The sequence below is a fragment of the Ruditapes philippinarum genome, unplaced genomic scaffold, assembly GCF_026571515.1.
Source record: "Ruditapes philippinarum isolate M1 unplaced genomic scaffold, ASM2657151v2 ctg2458_1_1_1_1, whole genome shotgun sequence".
NCBI classification, from domain to species: domain Eukaryota; kingdom Metazoa; phylum Mollusca; class Bivalvia; order Venerida; family Veneridae; genus Ruditapes; species Ruditapes philippinarum.
Genome location: NW_026862651.1, coordinates 143,404 through 171,398, shown reverse-complemented (window position 1 = coordinate 171,398; position 27,995 = coordinate 143,404). Strand labels below are relative to the sequence as shown.

Here is a 27,995-nt window from a genome sequence, read left to right as displayed (position 1 = left end):
TAATCAATCAGGTGCGTAACTTGCAGGTCCTACCTTGTCAATCGTTGCCTCTGGGCGGTATGACGAGATTTGTAAGTATTGAAAAATAAGCTGCCTTTAAGATTTTTTTCATAATGTTTTATTTTTACTCTAAATGCTTTATACCCACTGCCATCAATTTGAACATTAAAATATACTTATTGAAACACGAGTTCTTGCAATTTATTCTTGCATTTCTTGCAATTCTTGCAATTTGTTGTTAAATTAATTGACGGACTTGAGTCCGCTGCCTGGAATTAAACAAGTTTTGCTGTCATATGGTGGCCCGAATAGACCTCGAAACTACGATGCCCGTTGCTAATGTAAGGAGAACTTGTGGGTCAAACCTGTAGCCAAACATGCTATACATTTGTATTGTAATTGTCAAATACATGTATGTACATGTATATATATTGGCTCGTTGTTGTATATTCAGGCGTTGTTATTTTATGCTTATTTATAACATATGCGCTATTTCGTACTTGTTCGTGAGCACGTCACAGTTTCTGATAGTCGTTTTGCACATAAACACATAAAAATCGACAGACTGGAACCCAGGTTAGGTATATTCGATTATTTTGATATAATCTAAGTATTCACTAGCTGAAGATCTTCAGCGTATCCGTTTAAATACTGTGACAGGACATATTTATTTTTTAAAAAGCGGCTTATTAAGTTTTGAAAGAAGGAACTCAGCTCATGGTGCTATTACAGGTTTCCATTCAAACATTCAACTCAAATTCCTAAAGTCTCAACCGACCTTTACTTTAAACTGCATTATCTTTTAGCATATTTTGATATAAAAAATCGTAAGTTAGTTGAAAGTTTAGACATATTAACGTAACCTTGATTGTGAAACAAGTTCTTGCAACTTATATGTGGCAGTATATATGGTCGAATGTTTAACGCGTCGGACTATTAATTAATCTAATGATCGCTTTACACGTACGTGGGTCCAAACCCTGTTTTGCTAATTACTGGTTGGTTCCAGGAAGAGATACGAAAGTGTGTCTATATGTTTTAAGGTTCCGACATAATCGAACTAATAATAATATCTGTCATATTTTGCGGTTCGGATCGGAATATCCGTCCCGAGGTGACCCGCCCATTGGGCGGTAACGAGGCTTGCCGAGTTACCGCCCATGGGCGGGTGACCGAGGGACGGATATTCCAATCCGAACCGCAAACATATGTCAGATATTTTTTCTTGCATATTCTACCATATTCAATTATATTTTAAATTCTTTATCTTTATTTTCAATGAAAATTTATATCATTACAACCGTAACTACTTTCATTCAACAGCGTATGAATTACAAAATCGTTCATAACGGTAAAATGACGTCATCTTTATCGTGCCATTGTACAGCACGCGACTCATCTGGAACCCCCCATGCCAGATGAAATTTCCGGCATGGGTAAAACTAACGGAAACGCCAGTCTGATATGCAAGAAAATAGATTCTGTATAAACCAACTTTTATGAATAATTTTATAACATACCCTTGATCGTGACCTGAGTAAATTGACAAAAATGCAGTTCAAACGTAAAGAAGTTCAAGGTCTATGCCTGAATTTTAGTAGAGTATCATATATTTCTCATATTTTGTATGATATTGTGCGCAGCAAAAACTTTTAAACATTATGTATATAGTAAGGATTGTTTTGAAAAAGTGCTGGAAAAGTTCCAGTTTATGCTACCCCAATCTCATGAAAAATCTGAACTTGAAATCAGTAAAAAAAAAACCTTTATTTACGACGATACCAAGTTTAAATATTAGTTGCACCCCTTTAAAACAATGTTTTAATTTTCATGTGTTTAGTGTCATAATCTTTCCCCATGGTGACAGAGGGGTTGGCTTTAAGGGTTAAGGCATCAGAATTACAGCTACCGTTTGTCCCTGCATGATCGTAATTAAAAGGCGACTAAATGGGTTCGAATTACTGGAGTCTATGCATCCCTTAGCTCCAGCAGGTGAAGTGGTTTTGACCATTTGAAATTTGTAACAGCAGAGGTTAACCAAAACCATCTTTCCTGTTTCGGCGTCACATGACCTAAACTGTGTTTGTGCGCCGTAAAACCAAACAAAACCAAACAATTTTCTCACGATTATTATTTGGACAAAGAAAATCTAGCAAAAACTGTTTCATATATTTTCTTTCCTTTATTGTCATATACTGACCAATATTTTTTTCTATTGCAACAACATAACTATTAAATATTACACGTCATATTATTTTGTGAACTGGCAAAAAACATTTTCACTTTTCTCTTGTTTAAGATATACAAGTCCTTGGGGAACATAATACTTGTCTAACGGTACATTGTGCCCCTGCATAGTCAAAACATTTAAACCAGTCAAAATAGATTTTGAGAAATTTCCATTTTTCTTATGAAAGTTTAAGAACCGTCTATTTTGTGAAATACCACCCTTCTTAGGTTTAGGTGGCTCTTCTGGTGCCTTTGGACTTTGAATTCCGCTATCAGGTGCATCTGATGTTTGGTCAGCGTTGTCACCACTTTGATCAGAACCATTAATAGTTGAACTAGAATGACTTAATGTACTTTCGGTGCCCGATAGAGAATCGTTGTCATCTTCTTCGCTTTCACCACTTTCTTCCATCGAGTCTTCGTCAGTTTCTGGTCTAGATATGCTCTTTTTAGTACGGCGCTTCCCATTTCGCGACTTTTTCTTCTTGTAGACAATGATTCTACTGTCAGCCGGCTCCAGTCTTCGTAATACCACCTCCTTCTGAGGCTCTGCTTCTTGCGGTAATCTTATTGCGGGTAATTTGAAGTCTTTAGCAGATTTAGATAAATCAAATCGGCTGTCATCATTGTCTTCAAACTCTGAGTCCGACATCTCACTTCCGCTTAGGTAGCACGAGCTTTGACTGGTGAAAGATTCTCGTTGTTGTCTGTACGCCACGTGCGTCTTCACTTCTTCTATCTTATCGTTCAACTTTAACAGTTGCGACATTAGAGACAAATCTTGATCCATCAGGTCAGCCTGTAAACAATAAAATAACATTTTAATAAACTATAGAATAAATGTATTGAAATGACCAGACGACAATCTTAGCAAATTAGTTATATTGCAGACGATAAAAGTAAAATGTAATTCATTTGTATCCAATTTTCGCTGGTTGATACAGGTTTTGTTCAAGTACTTTTCAGGTCATGGTAGACGTTCATATTGACATGAATAAAAAGTTACATGCCCTATTGTTCTCGACGCCCTTCCTTCTATGCAGATCAAATTAACAAGGCGTTTAAGAAATATTATACCCAAGACAGAAAATCGTTTATATCATTGTTAACAAAAGATCTTCACAAATTTTCTTATTTCTTTTGTTTAATATTGTATTGTTTTAAGTGAAACTTTGGTGGTGATTTCAATCAAATATGTTTTCTTTTGTATGTCGATATACGATAATGTCATACACCACAATGTAACAAACCATTGAAACAGTTACAGTATAATTTTATTGTTATAACCTAGCCAAATTAGAAAATTATACCTATAATTGTGTTACATTATCCTTTTAAAAGAATAAGCTTAATTAAGCACAATTAAATGCCCATGACATGAAGTACAATAGTCTACAATTTTACTCCAATGCTATCAAATTGTCAAGTAGTTTCTACAATCGGTCAAAATTGAATTCAATTACGTTTATTATAAATGTGTCAATGTCAATGCAGAGGTTACTTGTTCTAACAATGAACAATAACAGTACAACAGATGTCATAAGAAGAACTTTTGTCTGGTTAGCAATACTCTGCCGTTTGCGTCTTCAGTTTATACATAAACACATAATTTTGTAACCGAAACTTCGATTTCTGGCAAAAGAATTAAGCATATCCTATCCAAAGTTGATGTTTCATCAGTTCATCAGTTATAAATTCAAAGAAATATTGAATGGGTAGTTGCAAAGCTTTAATTCTGACAATAAAGCATAATATGTTATCACTTTAACTTACCATTTCTGATCGGAGCCTGTCCATTGCATTATCAATTCGAGAACTTGGCTTGCCTTCCATTTTTTCTATGGCTCGAGTGTGTTTTGCCGACCGCACAGACTGTTTTATAGCTTCAGCAGCTTTCATGTGATTGAAATAAAACTGTCGGCAATTGTTTGATAAGTCTATAGCTGCACTATGCGGGTCTTTCATTGACAATGACCTGTAAGAACGTGAAAGGTCAAAGGTACTTTCATTTAAAGAGTCCGTGCTCTCTGTACTTGTCACATTACTTTTATTTATTGGTGAAGCATTGTCTAATGTTGGTTTAACATTTTCTTTATTTTTGTTGTTTTCTGAAGTGATATCATCATCTGTTACTTTGTTATTTTCGTTAGTTCTTATATTACAACATTGTCCACTTTTTTCTATTGAGTTTTCACGATTTATATTGCTTATCTTGCCTTCACCTGTACCGCTTATTGTCAAATTATTTGCGCTATTTCTATTTAAGCTGCTATTTTCAGTTTCTCGACATCGACCACTGTCTATTGCTTTGTCATTTTTCTTCACTGAGGTCGACCCAATACTTTTTTGTAGAGAGGCTTGCTCAATTGTAAGACTTTCACAACTTCGCTTTTTCAATGATTCCTGACTATTTTTGATATTTTCACGAATGGTGTCTATACTCTCAGAACTCGCTCTATTGTTTCGTTGTGTAGCACTTAAAACATCCTGACTGACATTGTGGACCCAGTCCTTAGCTAGTCTCGATTGTTCAACCGCCTCTATATGCACCATGCTACCGGTAACGTTTGACTTATTGACCCATTCTCGAGTATTACTTTGTTGTTCGATCCTCTCCTGGCCCGTCCGTCTCCGGTTGCTACGGTTGAAATTTCCTCGTAATTGTTGTTGAATGTTGAAGGCTTGCTCCTCATTGGACATCGCAAACGGTTGACTTGAAGCTATCGTCATGTTTTGATTGATTTCTTGCTGCAACTGCAAATTGTTATTTTCACTCATTATTATTTTGTCATATATTCCCTTTTCGTAAAATGTAACTTAATCAGTAACTGTGTTCGCCTAAAGTAAATCAAAAATAATATGTCACTATTTATTCTTTTCCTTTATTTTATATACTATTCGAAACATCAAGAACAAAATCTTTCATCATACGCTACTGAAAGTTGAACTTAAAACTGCTAAAGTTATAAACATATATTACATTTAAAGGTAAAAGATTTAATAAAACAATAGACATACTGGACTGTATTGAAGTGAAAACATGTAACTTGCCAACCTGCTTGCAAACAAAAGGTAATCGGTGATCTAAAACAATAGACATGTAACTGAGACGAATTAGCTAAATTTAAATTGTGATTCATTATAAACACAAAATATTACAATATTTATAACTTATATTTGGTTACTGTATATAACTAGACAGTTATTCCCATGGGTATATATGTTATAGATTCATTTCGTTAAATTTCATTACAATAGTAAAAGGCCACAAATCAGTAAAGGCGAGATAAGTTTTTCATTTAAAGTCGGCAAATTAAGAGCAATACTTTATGGAGTAGAATATTTACAGCTTTAACTAACACCATTCTTATACGATGACCGGTAATTATGCGACACAGTTCACCGTGGCGTCGGTAAAAATGCGCTACTTCTAAATTTGACGTTGATGACGTGTCTTGGTATAACGAACGATCCACGTGCGATTTATACAGGTGGTTACTGACCATTAATTATATATACAGTTAGTTTATATGCAATTCAGGCGTAACGTTACAGATAGTTAAGATCGTTTGCTTAAAAAGAATCGAACACAAATGTATTATTACTGTTTGCATAATATTTGTTGTTACATAAAGAGTATATTCATATGCTTTAATTTCTAAAGCAAGAGCTGCAGTATTTTTATAAATAGATATTTTACTGATTACGTTTATTTTGATGCCCTTTTTGTACACGAACATGTCAAATAACGGAAAACATTACGTGTACATATTTATACATTTTCATATGTGTGAAGTATATGAAAGTGACTTTTGTTTAAGTCAATAATAAAGAATTTATTGTCAAATGTTCAATATAACATAAACCGCATAATTGGACCATCTTATCAATTCATGACTTGAAATGTATGAAAAACAGCACTGTTCGTTTGAAAGCATTCCTCAGTTCCATTTACAAGGCTTTTAAAAACCTGTTGTTTCAATAGTATATACATATATGTCATGCGTTTGTAGATATCTTTTCAAAAGTTAACATGTGACTTGCCTTATTTTCCAGCTATATACATTTTTTTTCGGTCTTGAGACATTTGTAATGATTTAAAAACAAATCAATAATTTATACTTTTTCAATTTTTCTTTCCTGCAGAATCATTTACTTTAATCTCGAACTCTAACAGTCACATTCTTATCACAAATTATCGACTTTAAGTAAAATTAAGTAGCAGTAGTTACAACAAAGCAGAAAATGAAGAAAAATGCAGAAAAAGAGGTCATTTCATATACCCACATAAAAAATTACCAAAATCAGATGTAAGTTTAAATGAACAGATCAATAAAACAATTCGGTTACATTAAACATTTTGCGAGGACAAAATTTACCTTTTCAGGTAAAAAACTATTTTCCCTGTATCTTCATAAATGCAAACAAAGTATTATTTTTTCAAATGGTCTTAATTTTTTTCATTATGTGTAGATTATCACTGAATAACTTTGAATTAACATTCCCCCTCCCGTGATGACTTAGAGTCTTATTAACCTGTCAACAACTTTGTTTACTTCTTTTAAAAATGTATGTAAACATGTCTCCCTCTATACCTTTATACTGTCTTAATTTTGCATTTAAAACTTCTAACCATGGACACTTGTGTACTTGGAATTAAGAATACCGTTGCTGCAAATATATTCTAACACTATATTAGAAAACATTTTATACACTAGATTCAAACTACACACTTAAACATTGTACTCTAAAGAATATCATATTTCTTTGTCATGGTTGACCGCGGGCTTTGCAAAAAGATTTTTTGCGCAAGAATCACGTGCTTATTTATTTTCATTTTAATGCTTCAAACGTCAATATAGAAAAAGGTAAAAACTATCAAGTACAAAAGTATAAGATATTATATATTTTCTCAGTGTATTGTGATTATAATGTACTAGTATAATGATATGTGTCCAATGAATCATGATGTATGTTAAAATTACATCGTGATCACCTTTTACATGTACCAAATTAACCTTCCACGAAATAATTTCACCTCTAACTTGCCATTGCCTCTAACATTCTTCTTAATTGCCATCTAATCTAATTAATCAATTATATCAAGTCTACACGTCAACATTTTTGAAAAATCATAACAAAGATTGATCTAAATATTTTCTAAGCAAAGCACTAAAATGCTTATGTCATAAGTCGATACATCAGTCCGCGTAGCAGACGAGCGCATTCAGCGTCTTTTGTAAATAATTCAAAGTTTAAGAAATGAATGACAACGCTAAACAGTGGTCTGACGATACCGCAGTTGATACAGAAGTTCAATCATTAGACAAACTGTTTCTAGAAAAGGAAGAATTGGTATCTAAGTATATTCATGAGATGGAACAGTTTTCAGGCAATAGAAGTTCATTTGATAGAAATCTATGGATATTGAGAAAAGAAATGGTACGTTATTATAATTATTATCACCAATTTCTTTTAATAGACAAGTTTCATTATATTTTTAAAACGTTTATAACATTTATTCATTACAAACACAATTAAAACATGCTTTTTTACTCGCACTCGCCTATTGTATTCATGTAGACTTGTTCAATTTTTTTAAGTTGAAAATCAAAATGGTCCCCCAATAATAAAAATTTTTACACCCTTGTCATTTTTCATGGATTTTGCCTGACAAAATCACTAAAATAAAAATTTAAACCGCTAAACGTTAAAAGGAGTTTCTGAAATGGGGGACTGTTTTGGGTGCCATGTCCAAATTTTTGTTTCCCCGCAGTCCCCACAGTACCACATTCCCGGTGCTAAAACAAAAATGGGGACATGAACAAACCCATTTCAGATAGTTTGGTTTAAATCTAATTCGTAGTAGTTTCTTACACTGATTTTTCTCTCCATCCAATGATTTGAAAAAGAACCATTTTTTTTGTCATAAATTTTAATAATAATTCCTTTACGAAAACATTTTTTTTTAGCATAAATTACAATTCAAATAAATGAAATTAAACTTTTGAAAGAAATTTGCTTAAAATTCTTTGAATATAATCTTAAACTGTTTTTCTCCTCTGTAATTCATACTCGTGTAGATAGCCGGACAGACCATAGATCTTTAAATGATTAGTTACTTACTAATGTATCCTTTGATAAATTATATTTAATTCAATTAATTTTTTTTTTCATTGCATGCCGATTTTGAGCAGAAACAAAAATAATAAATTTATCAGAAATCTACTGTACAATTATATCGAAAAAGTTTGGGTGAAAATATTTTCACCAATGCGTCTCATGCTGTTACTGTATTTAGTATTAACTGTCAAACTTTATATAGTATAAACTGCCCCATCAATACATATAATACTAATTATGGACAAAGTAAATCAGTTGCCCTAAAAAGCTAAAAAACCGAATGACTTAAGGGGTATCACCTATACACATAAATGTTTATCTGATAAGGCCTTTTAAACAGTATAAACACCATTATCATTATCATATTATTATAAACATTTTTAAACAAAATACATTATGTATAGTTTTCTTTTTACAATTTCATGTTTATGTAAATGATGTAGGTAATCATTTGCCCATATTGTTGAACAAGTTAAAGTACACTATGAGCAAATATGTACATGACAAATCGATCTGTCAGAAAAATATCAGAATAATGAGACGCTGGCAATATAAGTTAAGTATTTCTCACTTAATTATAAAATGGTTAAAGACTAATCTTTGAAGAAATAATTGTGCATTTGACATTTGTAATCCTTCATTAACTCTATGAAAATTGCGGCTACTTTGAGTTTTGGATTTGTAATTGATCGAACTTCCAGTGACCCACACTACGAAAATGGTTAAATGATAAAATAGCAGTTTTGTAACCGCACTTAGAGTTGGACATATCCCCAAATTGATTCGACAATGCGGGCACGGACACAAAATAAATTTAGCTCTGTTCGCCGAATTCCCTGAACTTCCAAAGGAATAGGAACCGAGGTTACCGCTGATTGACACATGCGAATCTTAGAGAACCTTGTTGGTGCAGGTTTATAGATTAAAACAAAATAAAATATTATGAATGATATTCTTGAGATTACAACGAAACTTACTATCGCAAATATACATGTAACCACAAAAGTAGATTTATTCAGTAAAATACATTAAAACACCATGCTCCCACTATAGGAAGTATGTTGTTTAAAAGTTATTCATAAAATTGTCAACGAAAAGCATGTTCTGTAGTAGTGAAACATCCTAAGATCGGCTGTCGGCCAATTTGACAAACTGCACTCAGTACCTGCATCATCAAACTGGTATGTTTTAAACATTATACTTATCTATGTGTCACAGTGAGTGTAATAACTGTAACATTTTATCCTCAGGCCAGGACGAGCGCGAGTCGGTCACTATGGTGACGTGATGTATGCATGCCCTCTCAGCAACCTTAGCTTCAAACAAATGACGCATACCTAATACTAATAACTATTTTTCAACCTATTTTTTTTCTCCACTCTTTTTTGCAAGGACTAAAAAAACAAAAACGAGAGTGAAATAGACAAATGCGAACTTTGTAGGTGGTACGTAGAAATTTTTATAGTGATATTTTATGAGTTTGAATTCAATACTTCAAATGCATAAAAAGTTTTTTTTTTTTGTTTTTTTTTCAGATATAGAGTGGCATATTAATTAATTCTAATATTTCACATTAACTTGTAGTTTATTTTTTCGGTTGTCGTAATAAATCAGAATCGTTTGAATTTTCACTTCAGCTTCGTCTGATGCAAAGTGACATTGAACTTTGGAAGAAACTACAAGAACTTGATGCCTTGTTAGCTGCCGTCAAGGAGGACATTTTACCTCAGAATTTTGGTTATGCTTGCTCCGGTACTTTGTCGTCTGCTTCATCCGGAACTGAAAGTTTTGTGTCGGCGGAAGAATACAATGATGTGATATTTTCTGTTCCAAATGAAAACCGAGTAAAGATATGGATTGAAAATAGTGACTTTTGCAATAGTGATTATACAAAAAACTTACCAAAAGATGAGAATGATAGATTTAGGTCTGAGGCTTTTAGTGATATTGATTTAAATACCAACACAGAATGGCTTGTTCAAGAAAATCTACATAAATCATACATAATTGACCAGCTTCTAAATAGTTTCAGAATATCAAAATCAGTTTCGAACAAAAAGGAAATTAACAAAAAGTGTAGCATTAATTATTTACAGGGACTATTGAATTCATATTTACTGGGACCTACAATTTTTGTGGATTTGAAAAGGCCGCTTATTATGAAATCTATGAGGGAAATCGAGATTTCTTCCAGAGAGGACATTACGTATTATAAGTCATCACTACGTTTGCTGGGTTCTATTCGAATGCAAAGCAGAATATTCGAACCCAGCCTTACAAAATGGAGACCTTTCGCATTGTCCCAAACCTCGGACAGTTTCATTATTGTTCCTCCTACATCATTTTCGAATATTCAACCAAGACCAAAATTACATAGACTAGCAAGTGTTTCGGACAGTGGACGTGTATATATAACGACTTTCTTAACAGACACAGAAGAAAATCCAGAAAATAATAAATTGGATGCAAACGAAAATTGCTTAAAAGAAAGCTTAAATAATATAGACATTTCTAAAGAATTGCTTATTACAGCATGTAAAGAATCAGACCATACCGCGTATTCTTTAGCAGAGGTATGTGACGTCACCAATGACAACAATGAAACTAAAAGTGATACAGAAAAAGAAGCTTCAGAAGTGAATGTAGACGTAATAAGTTCAGAATTTCTAGAGCTTAAAGACGGATTCATAACATGTCGCATTTTAATACCTGGTACAGATGAAGATCTGAATCCACCGTTGCTCGACCAGGACGAGTTTGAATATCTAATCATAGATGACGGTCGAGTCACGTTTACACCGCATGAAAGAGACGCTGACAGTGGGGAAACATACTTTTTAGGGTGGTTGTTCGAGAACAAAAAGGGCGACGAAGAAACGTATTATATTTTCCCAAAAACAAAATTTTAAAAAAACGTAGGGACGTAGAAAAAACTAAAAGAACTGGGAAACCATTTGGGGAAAATTGTAAAAGGGCGTTTTAGTCGGGGTCTTGGTTTAAAAAACCCGAAAGTTACTATTCTTTATCCAATAAAAAAAACAGGTGGAAAATTTTTAAAAAGAGATTTTTAGGAATTTTGATATTTAAAAAATGGTGCTATTTAATTACCCAAAAAAGTTAAATTGGTGCATAATTAAAATAGAGGACAGCTCGTAGGATGAGGAAATCGAAGATATACATTCAAGTATATATTTGTATGCTACTAGTCTGATTAGGTCTAGTATAAACACAAAATAGAACATAATTGATGATTGACAAACAATTTCATGTATTATTGAATTCGTCTGTTTCTTTATGACAAGAGGATTTTATTCTTATCCTTCTATACTTTTATGTGCTACTCATTAAGCGGTATATGTATTTCTGTATTACATATTTAGTTTTACTGATAGTTTCTTTTAATGTTTAAGACCCAAAAATGATGTCTAAAATAAATCACTAACTGGCAATGGACAAAAATAATAGAGGACACTTAAAGGTAGTGGACCTCCATCGCTTAAAATAGAACATGTAGCTTTGTGTCACTAACTTAAGGTAAGCTTTGAGAACAAGACAGCATAAGCTCAAATAAGCTTTTCTAAACTACATGTAGAATCTTAACCAGGTTATGTACGCTGATTTAATGATTTTTAATGTAGGCACCAAACGTTTATGTCATATCTAAAGAAACCACATGGTCAAACGGACACCTAGCATCTGTTCCAGGTAATATTCCACATTCGTGAAAATTAAATCGTGCTTTTTTCTGCAGGTCTCCAGATATTGAATATAAACAATGAAAGAATACTTTCAATATTAAAAGTTTGTTTTCAATTACCAACAGTTTGATGCTTTTATTCATTCATTTAAATTAACTTGTTTTTTGTTTAACACAATGTTGACTTTAGCTTTATCAGTGAATGAAGAGCTACCCCCCCCCCCGGCGCCACAATATCATACGACGCATGAAATATTTTTTAACACATTCTGCAAATGAATATATTAAACCCTGTTTTCTTCCAACTCGAAATCACGGATTTATATTACATCAAAAGTAATTAAGATCCGTGCCGAAAGTAATAGATGTTATATTGTACAATATAAGTTTTATAGAAATAATATACATGTATAATTATGTAAGCAAAACTCAACACATAGAAAGTTATACCGTTTTTATTTACTTTCACTGGTACAAAAGGTGTTATAGGAAAATATGAAGTCATGTAAAAAAAATTCAATATGGTAGACTAATTAATAATATATGTCACAGATGTATCTTATCAACAATGTTTTAATTTGACATACTTTTAAGATGTAAATATGTAAACTTGCTGGTTAAAACATTGTTTAATACCAAACCTTTTTGCCAGGTTAACAGAGCACTAGTAATATGGTTTTAAAAGCACATTAATGTATAGACACTAATAACATGAATTCACATTTATGAGGAATGGTTAATATCTTAACAAGAGCACCGCTAGGCGGAGCATTATACGCCCGAAAGTGTTTTTTTTTAGTAAGGATGAAGCATTTGTAAGACATGGGTAAGCTGTTCATCCTATAAAATTTTTATCAGCTGTAGGTTGATTTAATACTTAAGTTATTAATAATGACCTTAAACTTTACCTTTGTGACCCCAAAATCAATAGGGTTCTTCTAACCGTAATATGGACAATCCATTCTAAGAGTTTGAATATTGCGGGCCCAAATGGAACTTTAGTTTATGCTCCGAAAACTGTTTTCAATTTTAAGGTAATAGAGACCTTGACCTTTTGACCCCAAAATCAATAGGGATCTTCTTCCCAATATGGACAATAATCCTATGAAGTTTGAATATTGTGGGCCAAATGGAACTTAAGTTATGCTCCGGAAACTGTTTTCAGTTTTAAGGTAATAGTGACCTTGACCTTTGACCTTTTGACCCCAAAATCAATAGGGGTCTTCTACCCAATATGGACAATCATCCTATGAAGTTTGAACATTGTGGGTCAAATGGAACTTAAGTTATGCTCCGGAAACCAAATTGCTAATGGACGGACGCACGCCAGGGGGTATAACATAATATGCCCTTTTGGGCAAAAGGGCATATAAAAATATATGGACCTCCATAAACATGCCCTTATTAAGTTAAATAACCAATCTTTTTTTTATATGTTAATAGGAAGTAAATAGTACTAAATACCAATAAGACTAATGCAGAACTTGAAAAAACTTTAAAGAATTTAGACATGATAGAAACATTTTTATAACACCAGATAATTTATCAATATTTGACCAAAAAGTCATATTTAGGTTTCAGAAATACGCTGGCCAATCATCACTGCTCTATATAAACTCTGGGCCAAATTGTAATTTGTGAATGTTCCAAATAAACTAAATAAGTTTAAAAATTTATCTGATAGAAAAAACAAATTATGAATTAAATGAAAATTTAAACCCTTTCTTTTTTAAAACATTTTTCTACTCCCCAAAGCGCAGTTTTAAAAATACATTTTGCAAAAATGTTTCAAAAAGTTAAAACCCAATTCTGCATACTATAGTATTCAACATACAAATTATTTCAAACTCAACATTTATCTAAGGTTCATATTCTTTTCTCTTTAATTGTGCAAATTTTGCACAAAACTTAACAAATATCAACCATCAAACACAGGCACTATTTCTTGTAGGGGATCTTGTTCCATACAACTGATAAGTAAACTTTCAGGTTAAGTATTGATAAAATATAAGGTTCCTGTGCAAATACGTATTAACTGAATGGTATAAAGAATGCTGATAAAAAGGCTATTGGTTCTGTTAATCTACAGCATTTTGATTAATTAGTTGGTGTAAATAAAATATTATAAACATGCACATACAGACAAAAAAGATAATACTGTTTCAACATATATATAAGAATGGTAATCTTGTTTCAACTTTATTGTTACTCCCTGTAATGTCATGATCTCATGCGAGTCATTAACTTGTTACTTCCTTATACAGTTTTCTTACTCAATCTCAGGCTCTTCAACAGAATGTCAAAAATATAACCAACCATTAAAAAGAGTATTCAGCTGCTCAGAAGAAAAGTACTTACAATTATGGCAATGAGCACGAAAAAAAGTTTTGCACTTATACATGTAAAATAACTTTTTGTTATAAATGTATAACGAGTTCTGATGGAAAAAGGTAGTGCATTTAAAAAAATATTAAGTTATATATACTAAAGAGCCTGCAAATAACAAGTAATGAGTAAAACTTAGTCATCATACTGTTAAAAACAAGATAAAAATGGTTAAAAATAAAACAAACATTATAAAAAAACATATGAAACAATGTAGCCTTTACACAAACTCTCTATAAACTCTCTACAAAATCCACCTTAAACTAGTATCTCTTATCTTCAAACACTACTAGTATCCAATAGATACTGTTTGTAGAGAGTAAGGCAAAACATATAAAACAAAAATGAACACACTGGCAATATTTCAAAATATATTCATCCTACCTTTAGAAATGAAAATAATTTCATCATCTGAAACAAATTTTACAGGACTGAATCTTCAAGAAATTTACCTTATTTTGTATAGAATGTTTTCATGTTTCTTGAAGAGATTAACACCCAGCCCTCTCCCAGCACAAGATTGAACCAAAGTCAAATTTCATTTATTAGTTTCACTAGAAACTGATCACATTTACCAAGAATTGAGTCATAAGACTACTAAGTGTTCCTTCATAAAATTCCACACATAAAAGTTTGTATTTGTATGAATTATATAGAAAACATAGGACTCATAACATGCCATGATATATTAATGATATATGTCTCTGACTTTAAGCATACTTTGCTTGTCAAAATGGTCCCATTATATCAACAGAATATGTCACTGACTTGATGCACATTTTTTTCTCTGTATGGCATCAAATTAACGTTTTTTAACAGGTAGTTCTCACTGTGCAAACATGGAGTACAAACACATCAGTTTTTTGTTTGCTATCTTGTCTAAATAAAACCACATATATACATATCACAGGATTTATACATCATCACATTCCATAGTCTGGTTCTCCTTCAATTTCTGTACCTTCACATAATCACTGAACTGTCAAAACTGAAAACTAACAAACTAAAATCATAATCTTTGTCAAAATATTACTAACTATTCTATTACACGTCCTCCCATCAACAACTAAAGTGTGGGAACTGATAAGATCATATATTTTCATCAGAGACAGGTATTTCAGATTCTCCTGCAAAAATATTCATATCTGAACAGAACCTTCTGTGTCATTCATAATTTTGACTAAACCTTCTGAGTCACTCATAATTTTGTATCACCGTCACAAAAACACAAAATCACCTGACACAAAAACTAGAATATCCAACTGTTCAAATAAAAACTGCTGACTAGTTGCACACACTTCTCCATTGAATCAGTTACTCCTTGCTTGTAGAGGGGAATTGTAGAGTTTTCTGTCCTCGTTCTGGATTAGGCATTTTAAATATCCTTGTCATATTTGTTGATGTAATACCAAGATTACTGAAAATACAATATATGAGATTCTTACAGATAAGTTTTTACTAATTTTATTTTAGTTTAACTGTGTTGGAAGCTATAGAGGATTTTTAGGTTTTTTTTTTTTTCTATAAATACAGGATTTATTTTCATTGAGTGGTATATTTAGGTTTTTTTTCTATAAATACAGGATTTATTTTCATTGAGTGGTATATTTAGGTTTTTTTTCTATAAATACAGGATTTATTTTCATTGAGTGGTATATTTAGGTTTTTTTTCTATAAATACAGGATTTATCATTAAAATTTGAAATACTTCCTCTTAAGTTTTATGTATTGTCTGAATTTAGAAGTAGTCTGGAAAGGCAACAGTGAAAATATGGAAAATATGTTTCACTTGATGAAAAATAAATTTACAACGAAAATTTGGAAAAAAATGTAAACGCAAATTTTGTTTCATCAATATTTCATTTATTAGTATATAAGCTTATTGAAACACTCTCGAATTTGTTCCTGGAACCAACCAGTACTAAGCAATGAGTGTAAAGTTTCTTGCTCACAAAAACAACAGCTTGCCTTTAACAGGGTTTGAACCAAAGTAGCCAGTAATCCTTTTATTTATATTAATAGTCTGACGAGTTTACCACTCAGCCATGCTGCCACTCAGTGATTAAAGTTTCAATGACAGGCTTTTCTTTAACCCTAAACCTGCGAAATTCCTTTAATAGACTTTCCTATTATTATTATAATAATAAGTCATTATATCTCATTCTTATTTATCTTTCATTGTTCTTATCAACAGAACAGGCATTATATATAATAATAATATATTATTCCATTTCATATTTATCTTTCATTATTCTTATTAGCAGAAGAGCCATTAAATCTCATTTCAAATCATATCCATCTTTCATTATTCTGAAAATTCCTAACTAAATTTTCAACCTTCCCCCCAGTTCCAAATGTGTCAATCAATAGTAGTCTTAAAATGATGAACAGAAGGCATGTTTGCTTGTTTTAATACAAATATTTTACCTCATATTTTGTGGTGACAGGAAAATGAACTGTCTGTCTGTCTTTGCTTGAGCAGTATTCATCATCAACTGCATACTTATCCTTCTGTTTACCATATCCTGAAATATAAAACCATACTTATAAGATACACAACTAAAATTACATACCTATACTAATTTTGATTTAATTGATAATCAAATAATAAGAGATAAACACTTAATCACACACTCAAAATATTGTTTACAAGAGATCAACAGCAAAGTACCTCTGACAAAGTTCTTAAAGTTAGAACTGACAGAAAGAAATTTTGTGAAGAACAAGCCATCAAAAGATTAACCAATACTATTGGCATAAAGAATTCTTTTAAGATCAAAATCTCAGTGATTTTCAACTGATATATTGACAGAAGGTAAAAGACAATATCACTTCTTCACATTAACTGAACTGCTTTTCAAATTTTGTCAGCAAAAACATTTTTTTTTTATTCTGGACCTGTTTGAAGTATTTCAGTCCAATTTATAACACACAATGGAACACTCAAACCAAACAAAAAGGAAGGAATAGGTTAATCACAAAAGTGTGTGCCTCTACCTAGAGACCTTGGGTATGAGCCTTACTAGGGTCACAACCATGTTTTCTCAGACGATACCAGTACTGGTTAGTTTCAGGAAGCAGAATCCATAGTTTCAAATAAGTTTAAAGCTTTTGTCACAATCAAGCATAGTTGTGGCTAGAAAAGGTTTGAAAAATATCTCCAGATCAAAGGTATCAAATTGATTGATAAACTTTGCCTTATTAATGGTAAATTATTCTCTAATTACTCTTTACGGACCACATTAAAACTGCACCACATAAAGAAAATTCAACTCATATATAGGTTTTAATAAAGAATACAGAGATAAAATATCTGGACCTTCATTTTACTTCCACACATTGAGAAAATTGAATAATCGAAGTTTGACACAGAAGTTCACACTAAAATCTTACCATAAATACATCAAACTCATCAAGGCATCTAAATGGTGACTCCATAGCTTCCCAGAGAGCCAGGATAAAACATACAGTAGAGAATGACCTTTCACCTCCAGACAGTGATCTCAAATCTTTCACACCTTCAGTTGTTACAGTTTTAGATGGTTGAACCTGCAGGGAAAACATGTTCAAGTTAAACTACAGGATAATTAAATATATCATAACATACAGTAAAAATTTCATTAAGAAAATCATTAGAATTATACTTATAATTAAACTTAAAACTAGTAGATCTAAAGTATTTCTTGTTATAATGCTGCATTTAATTACCATCAGTTAAATGTTGAATACCAATTAATCAATTATAGACAAATAAATTTGTAATATTTTCTAATACATGTATGCAATAAGCATCAAAGCTAGAAAAAGCAATTACTAGATTTGAAAATTTGTTAACTCAGAATCAAAATATATATTTGAACAATAACTTTTGGTAACAATGCACACCAAATTCCTTAACATTTTACTTAATAAAAGAAATGAAATCATACAAAATGGCAATTTTTCTTATAAATATCACAAAATGGTGTTGAAGAAAGGTGCTTGTAAATGCTTATTTTTTTATTACCTTAATCCTGAGTTTGATAGATTATATTGTATTATTCTTCCTAAATTTTATTTCAAAATGAGTTCATGTTGACAAAAGTTAAATGCTAATAACGTTAACAAAGCAAACAAAATGAATTGAAGAGGTCAGTGAAAGGTTTCCCAATTCAAAATTCAATGGATCTTTGTAGAGTCCTCATTTATTTGACAATATGTATCAATAAATTACAAATATCTAACATTGATTTATCTTTCACCATTCAGTCATAATCAAACTTTGTGTAACTATTTTTATCTTCAAAACTTCAGTAAAAATATGTATTGTACATACAAAAATGATTATATAAAGTAATGCTTTTAGCACATTTCCCCCCGTACCATCACAGTTTGTTGTAATATTTTTGAAACATTTCTTCATACTTAAGCCTTTTCATTTACAACTCAAATTACGCCACACCCTTAATATCAATCTCAAATATTTCCGAAGCACTTCACATAAACACCTGTCATATCTATACAGTTTTAATCGTCATCTTTTATTTAACTCCGTTTTTGTTAACTTTATTCAACTCCATATTTGTAATCTGATTGATAAAATTATATTCATGATTCATTTCTAATAATGATGGCTCTGGATCTAGGGTTCTTCTTGCACTGACCTTGTTACCCTAAAATGACCAGAACTGTTACAAGCAGCTAAATTTTTGATGTTATCCAATCCCAAATATTGGCATGCAAACACATATTTCAAGGTAAGGAGAACATGCAATTTTAATACTAAACTTAAACCAGATTAACCAACACCTAAAGCTTTACTAATTTCTTTTAATGGGGGCCAGTCAAGTTATGTAAAACAAATTAAACTTAATGAAATGCCCTATGGAAAAAATTATTGTAACAATACTTATCATGAATGATATAGTTTCTTAATTAAATTAGAGTGAAAAAAGAGAAAAAAACCCCCCAACAATAGCAAATGACATGAAAAAACGGACCGATATGATTTTCATAACACAAAATCTAAGCAAAAAATGGAAGATCCATGTTTAAAGATAAAGAATTTTTTTGAATTTTCAAATAGAAAAATAAAGTTTTGTCATTATTCTTAGTACCTTACAATATCTAATAATTCAGGCACTAAATTTAATAATTTTGACTAATTATTCTATAATCAATAATGTAAGAAGATGCTTCAAATTTATCCCCAACTGTTGAACATTTTGGTGCTACTTAGCGACATTAACAAGTGTAGTAAAATTGGCCAGACTCCCTATTGTTGAAGACTTAGCTTTAACATTTTAATTTCATTCTGGAAACATTTTAATTAAATACTAAAATCCCTTCATTTACTTATGGACTGCTGAAAATTTTAAGGACAGAGTGCCAATTTAACAAATTAGGCATTGTGAGAAGAAATAATGTTTTCTTTCAGTACAATTTAAATACAGTGTAGTAAAGTGTATGGACCTGACTTTTGTGACTTTAGTTTGTAGCTTGAGTTATCATTACGCCTATTTTTTTCTAAAGCAATCACAAATTTTAATATATTTTAGTGCATCCATATGCTTTCACAGAAACACCATATGCTTTCACAGAAACAAAACTTGTTTGCAGTACAAGAGAAAAACACAAAACAACAAAAAACAACAACTTTTCATTCAAGTTATTAAATCATAACAGAAACATTATCTTTCAAACAAAACAAGCAAACACAGACAACATAACGCACAAACAAATGACAATAAAAGCACATTGATTCAACAGATAAGTTATTTTTTTTAAGATTTAAGTCATTAACACATATAGTGATAGAGATAGAGAATCCCTGTTGCCCCTCATTGTATTATTCAGGCACAAATGAGAACCTGAATAGAACAACGACCTTCTGCAAATCTTTCTCAGACAAAAGAATCTTATTAGGCAAAACCGACACCTAAACATAACAAGATATGTTTGTAAAACATGTATGCCCCCTATCAGCAGCCAATTATTCATGTGATAAGGTAATTATGTATGACTTCTGACCCAGTGATCAAACAATTAATAAGGGTTATCAAGTATCTACTGGTCATGACCTTGACCTTTGACCCCTTGACCCAAAACTCAATAGGGGTCATCTGCTGGTCAAGACCAATCATCATACAAAGTTTGAAGTTCCTAGGCCTAAGCGTTATTAGTTAATTGATCAGAAACCGTTTTACTTACAAGGTCAATGTGACCTTGACCTTTGACCCCTTGACCCCAAAATCAATAGGGGTCATTTGCTGGTCATTACTAATCACCATGCCAAGTTTGAAGTTCCTAGGCCTAAGGGTTCTTTTATTATTGATCGGAAACCGTTTTAACATACAAGGTCAATGTGACCTTGACCTTTGACCCCAAAATCAATAGGGGTCATCTGCTGATCATGACCAATCACTATGCCAAGTTTGAAGTTCCTAGGCCGAAGTGTTCTTTAGTTATTGATCGGAAACCGTTTTTACTTACAAGGTCAATGTGACCTTGACCTTTGATCCCTTGATCCCAAAATCGAAAGGGGAAATCTGCTGGTCATGAAAAATCACCATACCAAGTTTGAAGTTCCTAGGTCTAAGCGTTCTTAAGTTATTGATCAGAAACCGTTTTTACTTACAAGGTCGATGTGACCTTGACCTTTGACCCCTTGACCCAAAACTCAATAGGGGTCATCTGCTGGTCACCACCAATCATCATACAAAGTTTGAAATTCCTAGGCCTAAGCGTTTTTAGTTAATTGATCGGAAACCGTTTTTACCTACAAGGTCAATGTTACATGACTTTTGACCCCTTGACCCTAAAAACAATAGGTCATCTGCTGGTCATGACCAATCACCATACCAAGTTTGAAGTTCCTAGGCTTAAGGGTTCTTAAGTTATTGATCGGTAAGCATTTTTACCTACAAGGTCAATGTGACCTTGCCCTTTGACCCCTTAACCCCAAAATCAGTAGGGGTCATCTGCTGGTCATGACCAATCACCATACCAAGTTTGAAGTTCCTAGGCCTAAGGGTTCTTTAGTTATTGATCGGAAACTGTTTTAACCTAAGAGGTCAATGTGACCTTGACCTTTGACCCCTTGACCCCAAAATCAATAGGGGTCATCTACTGATCATGACCAATCACCATATCAAGTTTGAAGTCCCTAGGCCTAAGGGTTCTTTCGTTATTGATCGGAAACCGTTTTTACCTACAAGGTCAATGTGACCTTGACCTTTGACCCCTTAACCCCAAAATCAATAGGGGTCATCTACTGATCATGACCAATCACCATATCAAGTTTGAAGTCCCTAGGCCTAAGGGTTCTTTCGTTATTGATCGGAAACCGTTTTTACCTACAAGGTCAATGTGACCTTGACCTTTGACCACTAACCCCAAAATCAATAGGGGTCATCTGCTGGTCATAAACAATCACCATACCAAGTTTGAAGTTCCTAGGCCTAAGGGTTCTTTTGTTATTGATCGGAAAACGTTTTTACCCAAGAGGTCAATGTGACCTTGACCTTTGACCCCTTGACCCCAAAATCAATAGGGGTCATTTACTGATCATGACCAATCACCATACCAAGTTTGAAGTTCCTAGGCCTTAAGGTTCTTTACTTATTGATCGGAAACCGTTTTTGCTTACAAGGTCAATGTGACCTTGACCTTTGACCCCTTGACTCCAAAATCAATAGGGGTCATCTACTGATCATGACAAATCACCATACCAAGTTTGAAGTTCCTAGGCCTTAACCCATTGCTTCATGAGCATTTTGTGAAAAATGGCTGTTTTCATTGAAAAGTCTCCCGTTACAAGTTCAAATTGCTATAATACTATAAAAACTGCTTCAACACTAATCAAACTTAGCACAAATGTTGACTGGACCATTGCCCTTGCAACAACATGCTCAGGCTTAAATTTTCTGTTACCATGGCAACGAGGGGACATCTCAAAATTGCCAAAAATCACTATTTTGCGTTGATTTTTTCCATCAAAATTGATTTCAAAGTGCTGCAACTTCTCAATGGATTGAGATAGAGTCAAATGCTTTTCAGCGTTGGTTACACGTTACCTTATGATCAATCTGGGGTCATTTACAGCCTCTAACAAGTCCAAAATTTTCTTGGCAATGAGGGGGACTCCGCCCCCCTTCAAACCCCCCCAAACAGAAGGGGGCACATCCCCCTTCTGGCAACCCCCTGATGTATCTTTTGGTTGGGGGGCTGCGCCGAAAAAGAGGTCACTTTTTTTAACAACATTTCTCAAACAAAAACAAGTGTTTGGGGCCTAAATAAGGCATTTTTTCATCATTTGAGACAACAAAAAGGGGGGGGGGGGGTGAAAAAGGCGTTAAAAGGCGTGTATATGAAGTAATGGGTTAAGGTTCTTTAGTTATTTATTGGAAACCGTTTTTGCTTACAAGGTCAATGTGACCTTGACCTTTGACCCCTTGACCCCAAAATCAATAGGGGTCATCTACTGGTCATGACCAATCACCATACCAAGTTTGAAGTTCCTAGGCCTAAGGGTTCTTTAGTTATCACTCGGAAACCATTTGGTCTACGGACCGACGGACCGACAAGTGCAAAGCAATATACCCCCTTTTCTTCGAAATGGGGGCATAATAATAATGTCAGAGCTTCTGTCATACCTTCTTTTAATTCATGACAAGAAATTTGTCCAAAATTTATAGATAGAAATTATAACAACCTACATAGAGAACAAAAGATTAATACTGCATTACTTAAAAAACATCTCATTCACAATGACTAAAGTGTGATGCAACACTGCCCAGTTATGTAACTTTTAACTTGCTGAAACCAAAAGTAATATGTCATCTTAGCAGAGGACTTCACTCCTTATAAAATTCAATAGGAGTTAACCTGTAACTGCACTAAGGTGATGAATAAGCCCTTACCACTAGTATAGAGCTCCCCCAACCTGCATGTGAGCAATCTGACTAGGTTTTATGTTGTTATAGCTCAATTTTTCTATCTTGATACTGAAACCATATAAACTTTGAATGGATTGTTCAAAATTCAAAGCATGTCAAATTCATTACACAATTTTAGGAAATTAATGATTAAGCAAATGCTCAAGCATAAGTAGCAACAGCATAAATCAACCCAGATGGTTAGTTCTTATTAGCAATAAAACACAAAGCAACAAGCAACCACTCTCCTGAAAGGCAAATGCCTAATATCAAACTATCCAACATCTAAATCCTTTATCCCACATCTCATGTCCATTTTGTTAGTACAAAATTATATCTAGTATGTAATTTCATTGTTTTTTTTATTATTAATAATATTAGATCTAACATTCATTTGTAGCTGAACAAAGTTCAACTAAGGAACCTCGCAGGAACAATAATCAAAATCACTGAAAACATTATCTAGGTACAATGTGGTAAAATTTCAAGTTATGGGAGAACATCATAATTTCAATTACCATCTACAATAAGTTACCTATTGGCTAAAAAATAATAATCATATTTCGATTTTTCTTTCTTTATAGAGTTAGGTACGTACTCTGCATCATAAATGTGTCCAAAGGAAATGGATGCCCCCACTCTCCACTGACATCCAAATATTTAAAATGTTGACATCTTAATATTCCCCAATATCAAGAATTTCATATCTCAATTTTATTTCCTAATGCTTCAAAAAAATTTAAAAGAAAATCCCCAGATGCACAACTACACATGTTGACCAACAGTTCTGTAAAGATTAGTGACTTAGTCAAATACTTTTCAGTTACGCAATACACAAGCTAAAATTGCAATTCTTTTATTAAGTCAAGGGCAATAACTCTATAAATACTGAATTAATTCACAAGCAAAGCCCCAAGTGAATTTCCTACACATGCTGACCAACATTCCTGTAAGTTTCATGACTCCTGGTCAAATACTTTTTGGTCTATGCGTGCTGCAAGCTGAAAATTATACTAAGTCAAGGGCAATAACTCTAACAACACTGAATTAATCCACACACAAAAACCCAGGTGCACAGCTTCACATGCTGATCAATATTCTTATGAGTTTTGTTGATTCTAGCTTAAGCAGTTTTAGAGCTATACATGACACAACATTTTGGAACAGTTTTCACTAATAAAGAAATACTATACAAATACTGAATAAATCCACAAGCAACATCCCAAGGTGCACATGCTTTTAGACCTACATGTGACACAACATGAGAATGCATGCATGTATTGACAAGAGCAAAACTAAAGGCTCCCCCCAAGTTGGGGCATAAAAATATTCAATGTACCTAATAATAACAAATATTAAAGTTGAGATGAAGGATAATGATTTCAAGATTCAGTTATTAGGTATTTTAAAATTAACTAGAACTATCACTAAATGTGATTAATACCCCCACAAGTCTGCTTTGGAAATGAGGATGTTACTAGTAACAGAATACTTTGTAAAAGAATTGAAACATAGAGTTATGGTTGTGGGCAATTAAAGATAATTGTGGTTCATGTATGTTGCATTTCCTTTCAATGTGGTTGGCCATTGGTGAAGTTTAATTGAATTACTCTGTAATAAGTCCAGAAAGACAAAGAAAAAGAACAAAGGGCAATAACTCTATAAATACTGAAGATAGAGTTATAGTTCTTGTGCACTGCACTTCCTCTTATTGTGCTTGACCATTGTATGAAGTTGTTTTGAATTCCAACCAGTACGTTTTAAGTTATGCTCCGAACAAGGTAAAGTATCAAAGGGCAGTAACTCTGTATTTTGTCAAAATGGAGTTATGGCTCTTGTGCACTGCACTTCCTTTGAATGTCCTTCACAACTGTATGAAGTTGTATTGAATTCCAAACAGTAGTTTTCAAGTTATGCTCTGGACAAGGAAAAGTAACAAAGGGCAATAACTCTGTAATTAGTCAAGATGGAGTTATGGTTCTTGTGCACTGCACTTCCCCTTATTGTGCTTGACCATTGTATGAAGTTGTTTTGAATTCCAACCAGTAGTTTTAAAGTCATGCTCTGGACAAGGAAAAGAAACAAAGGGCAGTAACTCTGTAATTAGTCAAAATGGAGTTATGGTTCTTGTGCACTGCACTTCCTCTCAATGTGCTGGACCATTGTATGAAGTTATAATGAATTCCAACAATTAGTCTTCAAGTTATGATCCGGACAAAAGAAAGCAATGGAAAAGTAATAAAGGGCAATAACTCTGTAATTACTTTAGATAGAGTTATGGTTCTTGTACACTGCACTTCCCCTTATTGTGTTTGACAATTGTATGAAGTTGTTTTGAATTCCAACCAGTAGTTTTCAAGTTATGCCACGGACAAGGAAAAGTAACAAAGGGCAATAACTCTGTAATTAGTCAAGATAGAGTTATGTTTCTTATGCACTGCACTTCCTCTCAATGTGCTTGACCATTGTATGTAGTTATATTGAATTCCAACCATTAGTCTTCAAGTTATGCTCCGGACAAGGAAAATGCAACGGATAAAAAAAAAGCAATGGAAAAGCAACAAAGGGCAATAACTCTGTAATTACTTTAGATAGAGTTATGGTTTTTGTGCACTGCACTTCCCCTTATTGTGTTTGACAATTGTATGAAGTTGTTTTGAATTCCAACCAGTAGTTTTCAAGTTATGCCCCGGACAAGGAAAAGTAACAAAGGGCAATAACTCTGTAATTAGTCAAGATAGAGTTATGGTTTTTGTGCACTGCACTTCCTCTCAATGTGCTTGACCATTGTATGTAGTTATATTGAATTCCAACCATTAGTTTTCAAGTTATGCTCCGGACAAGCAAAATGCAACGGACGTCTGGACCGACCGACCGACCGCCCGACCGACCACCGGGTGACTCCTATATACCCCCCCAAACTTCGTTTTTGGGGGTATAATAAGAATGAAAAATATATATTGAGGAAAAATAAATAATAGAAATAAAGGTGGTGCTATAGTTGACTGTTCTGGACTTTGTTATAATACGATAATGTAATATCCGGTGGAATAAACCTTGACCAGAAATATGATCGAAATATTTTGTTAGCATTATACCAACATTGTGGCAGTGTTAGCACTTGGAGAAAAAAAAAACAGAGTTAGAAGTGAAAAACTACAAAGAAATTCTTGCAAAGATACAAAAAAAGCATTAAAGAAGATAAGAAACGAAGGAATGGTTAAAATGTGCAAACTGTGACGACATGTAACTGGAACCAACTTACTGTCATTTCAAGGGTTTCATTTTTATGATTAAATGACATTTTTCCAGTATACTGTCTACTGTCCAGTAGTACTATAAAAAAGTATTTCGCTCTAACAGCAATCATTCGCCTGAATTCTGTGTAGCTTTCATGACGTTTTGATAAAATGAGGTCCAATCTCTGAAAATAACACAATTATATTACTATATAGATTACGGTACTATATGTGCCATATATACCACAGTAGCTTCATTACTCCATCTCCATGTAAATGTTTGTCTGAAATATTCAACGTATGTTAACATAAGTTTATAATACAGTTAAACTTCGTTCAATTGAATACCTCTTTGCTCAAACTCATCGACCTGTACCGGCAAAGTTCCTATACAATATATATCGTTCTATCTCAGAACACGTAAACACCGATCACTCAAACCTGATCTCTGCTCCCTTTGGCAGAAATATAGTGAAAATCACACCATTTCATCCGAACACAAAAAGACAACAAAAGTTGCAGGTCAACATTTTCAATTAGTGACAGTCGGTGTCACATGATTTTAACACCTTGTGACAATCTTGGCTATTTTCAATAACCTTGGTTGGCTCGACTACCGATCTCTTGAACAAATTTGCACAGGTCTTCCGAGTTCGAGGGAACGAAGTTTAACTGTAAAAGTTAACAGACATGGTTATGCTGGTTATTAAGTCACACCAACTTTGTTGGTCATATGGCAATTTTTTCTAGCTTAACTGGGGAGGTTAGACTTAAGATGGATAGCTTCCCCCAGTGAAAGAATTTTAAGTTTTTGGCAGGATTCAAACCTACAGCAGTGAGGGATTCAACAGGTATATAACTGATCAGGAATACATCAGGTTCATTCTTAATTCTTTAATCTATTATGCTATTAGCCTATATATATGGTAGTAAATTGAAAACTTCCAAATAAATTTGATAAAAGTTAATGGTTCACTTGAATGCTGTAGTCTAGCAACTTAACAGTAACATTTTAGTCTAGTTAATGAAGTTGTTACATAAGCCAATTATTGTTACTTTGTTACAGTGTCAAAATAATAAATGAGCCGCTCCATGACAAAACCAAAGTAATGCGTTTGCAACCAGCATGGATCCAGACCAGCCTACGCATCCGCGCAATCTGATCAGGATCCATGCTGTTCGCTATCAGTTTTGCTACTTGTAATAGGGTTGGTAAGCGAACAGCATGGATCCTGATCAGACTGCGCGGATGCCCAGGGTGGTCTGGATCCATGCTGGTCGCAAACGCATTATGTTGGTTTTGTCGTGACGCGGCTCAAATATTCTGTGATATTCCTGAATCAATTACATCCCTGGAAGAATAGCAAACAGATATACACAATGCACAAAAGAACTGAAAGCAATTTA

At 33.2% G+C, this 27,995-nt stretch overlaps 3 protein-coding genes across 4 annotated transcripts in view; 1 reads left to right on the top strand and 2 right to left on the bottom strand.

Moving 5' to 3' along the window:
* Window positions 1-2,168: 2,168 nt before the first annotated feature.
* LOC132719722 (extracellular matrix-binding protein ebh-like) lies at window positions 2,169-5,195 on the bottom strand. Its single transcript, XM_060703571.1, has 2 exons — window positions 4,003-5,195; window positions 2,169-3,028 (listed from the first exon to the last, which is right to left on the bottom strand). The coding sequence occupies exons 1-2, from the start codon at window positions 5,005-5,007 to the stop codon at window positions 2,252-2,254; spliced, it is 1,782 nt and encodes a 593-aa protein (XP_060559554.1). The 5' UTR covers window positions 5,008-5,195; the 3' UTR covers window positions 2,169-2,251.
* Window positions 5,196-7,313: 2,118 nt separating this feature from the next.
* Window positions 7,314-11,261, top strand: LOC132719717 (uncharacterized). The gene is made up of 2 exons (XM_060703556.1): window positions 7,314-7,671; window positions 9,990-11,261. Exons 1-2 carry the CDS (start codon window positions 7,492-7,494, stop codon window positions 11,259-11,261), a joined length of 1,452 nt encoding a protein of 483 aa, XP_060559539.1. The 5' UTR covers window positions 7,314-7,491.
* A 3,992-nt stretch (window positions 11,262-15,253) lies between these two features.
* Window positions 15,254-27,995, bottom strand: part of LOC132719720 (structural maintenance of chromosomes protein 6-like) — a 57,536-nt gene continuing 44,794 nt past the window's right edge. Inside the window, exons 24-27 of one of the 2 annotated variants that reach the window (XM_060703570.1) lie at window positions 26,615-26,773; window positions 17,828-17,983; window positions 16,862-16,959; window positions 15,254-15,851 (exon numbers count right to left, since the gene is read on the bottom strand). In XM_060703570.1, the coding sequence (XP_060559553.1) occupies window positions 15,749-15,851; window positions 16,862-16,959; window positions 17,828-17,983; window positions 26,615-26,773 (516 nt within the window). In that variant the 3' untranslated portion in view covers window positions 15,254-15,748. The remainder of the gene's footprint in view (window positions 15,852-16,861; window positions 16,960-17,827; window positions 17,984-26,614; window positions 26,774-27,995) is intronic. The other variant, XM_060703569.1, reaches the window with a different exon arrangement.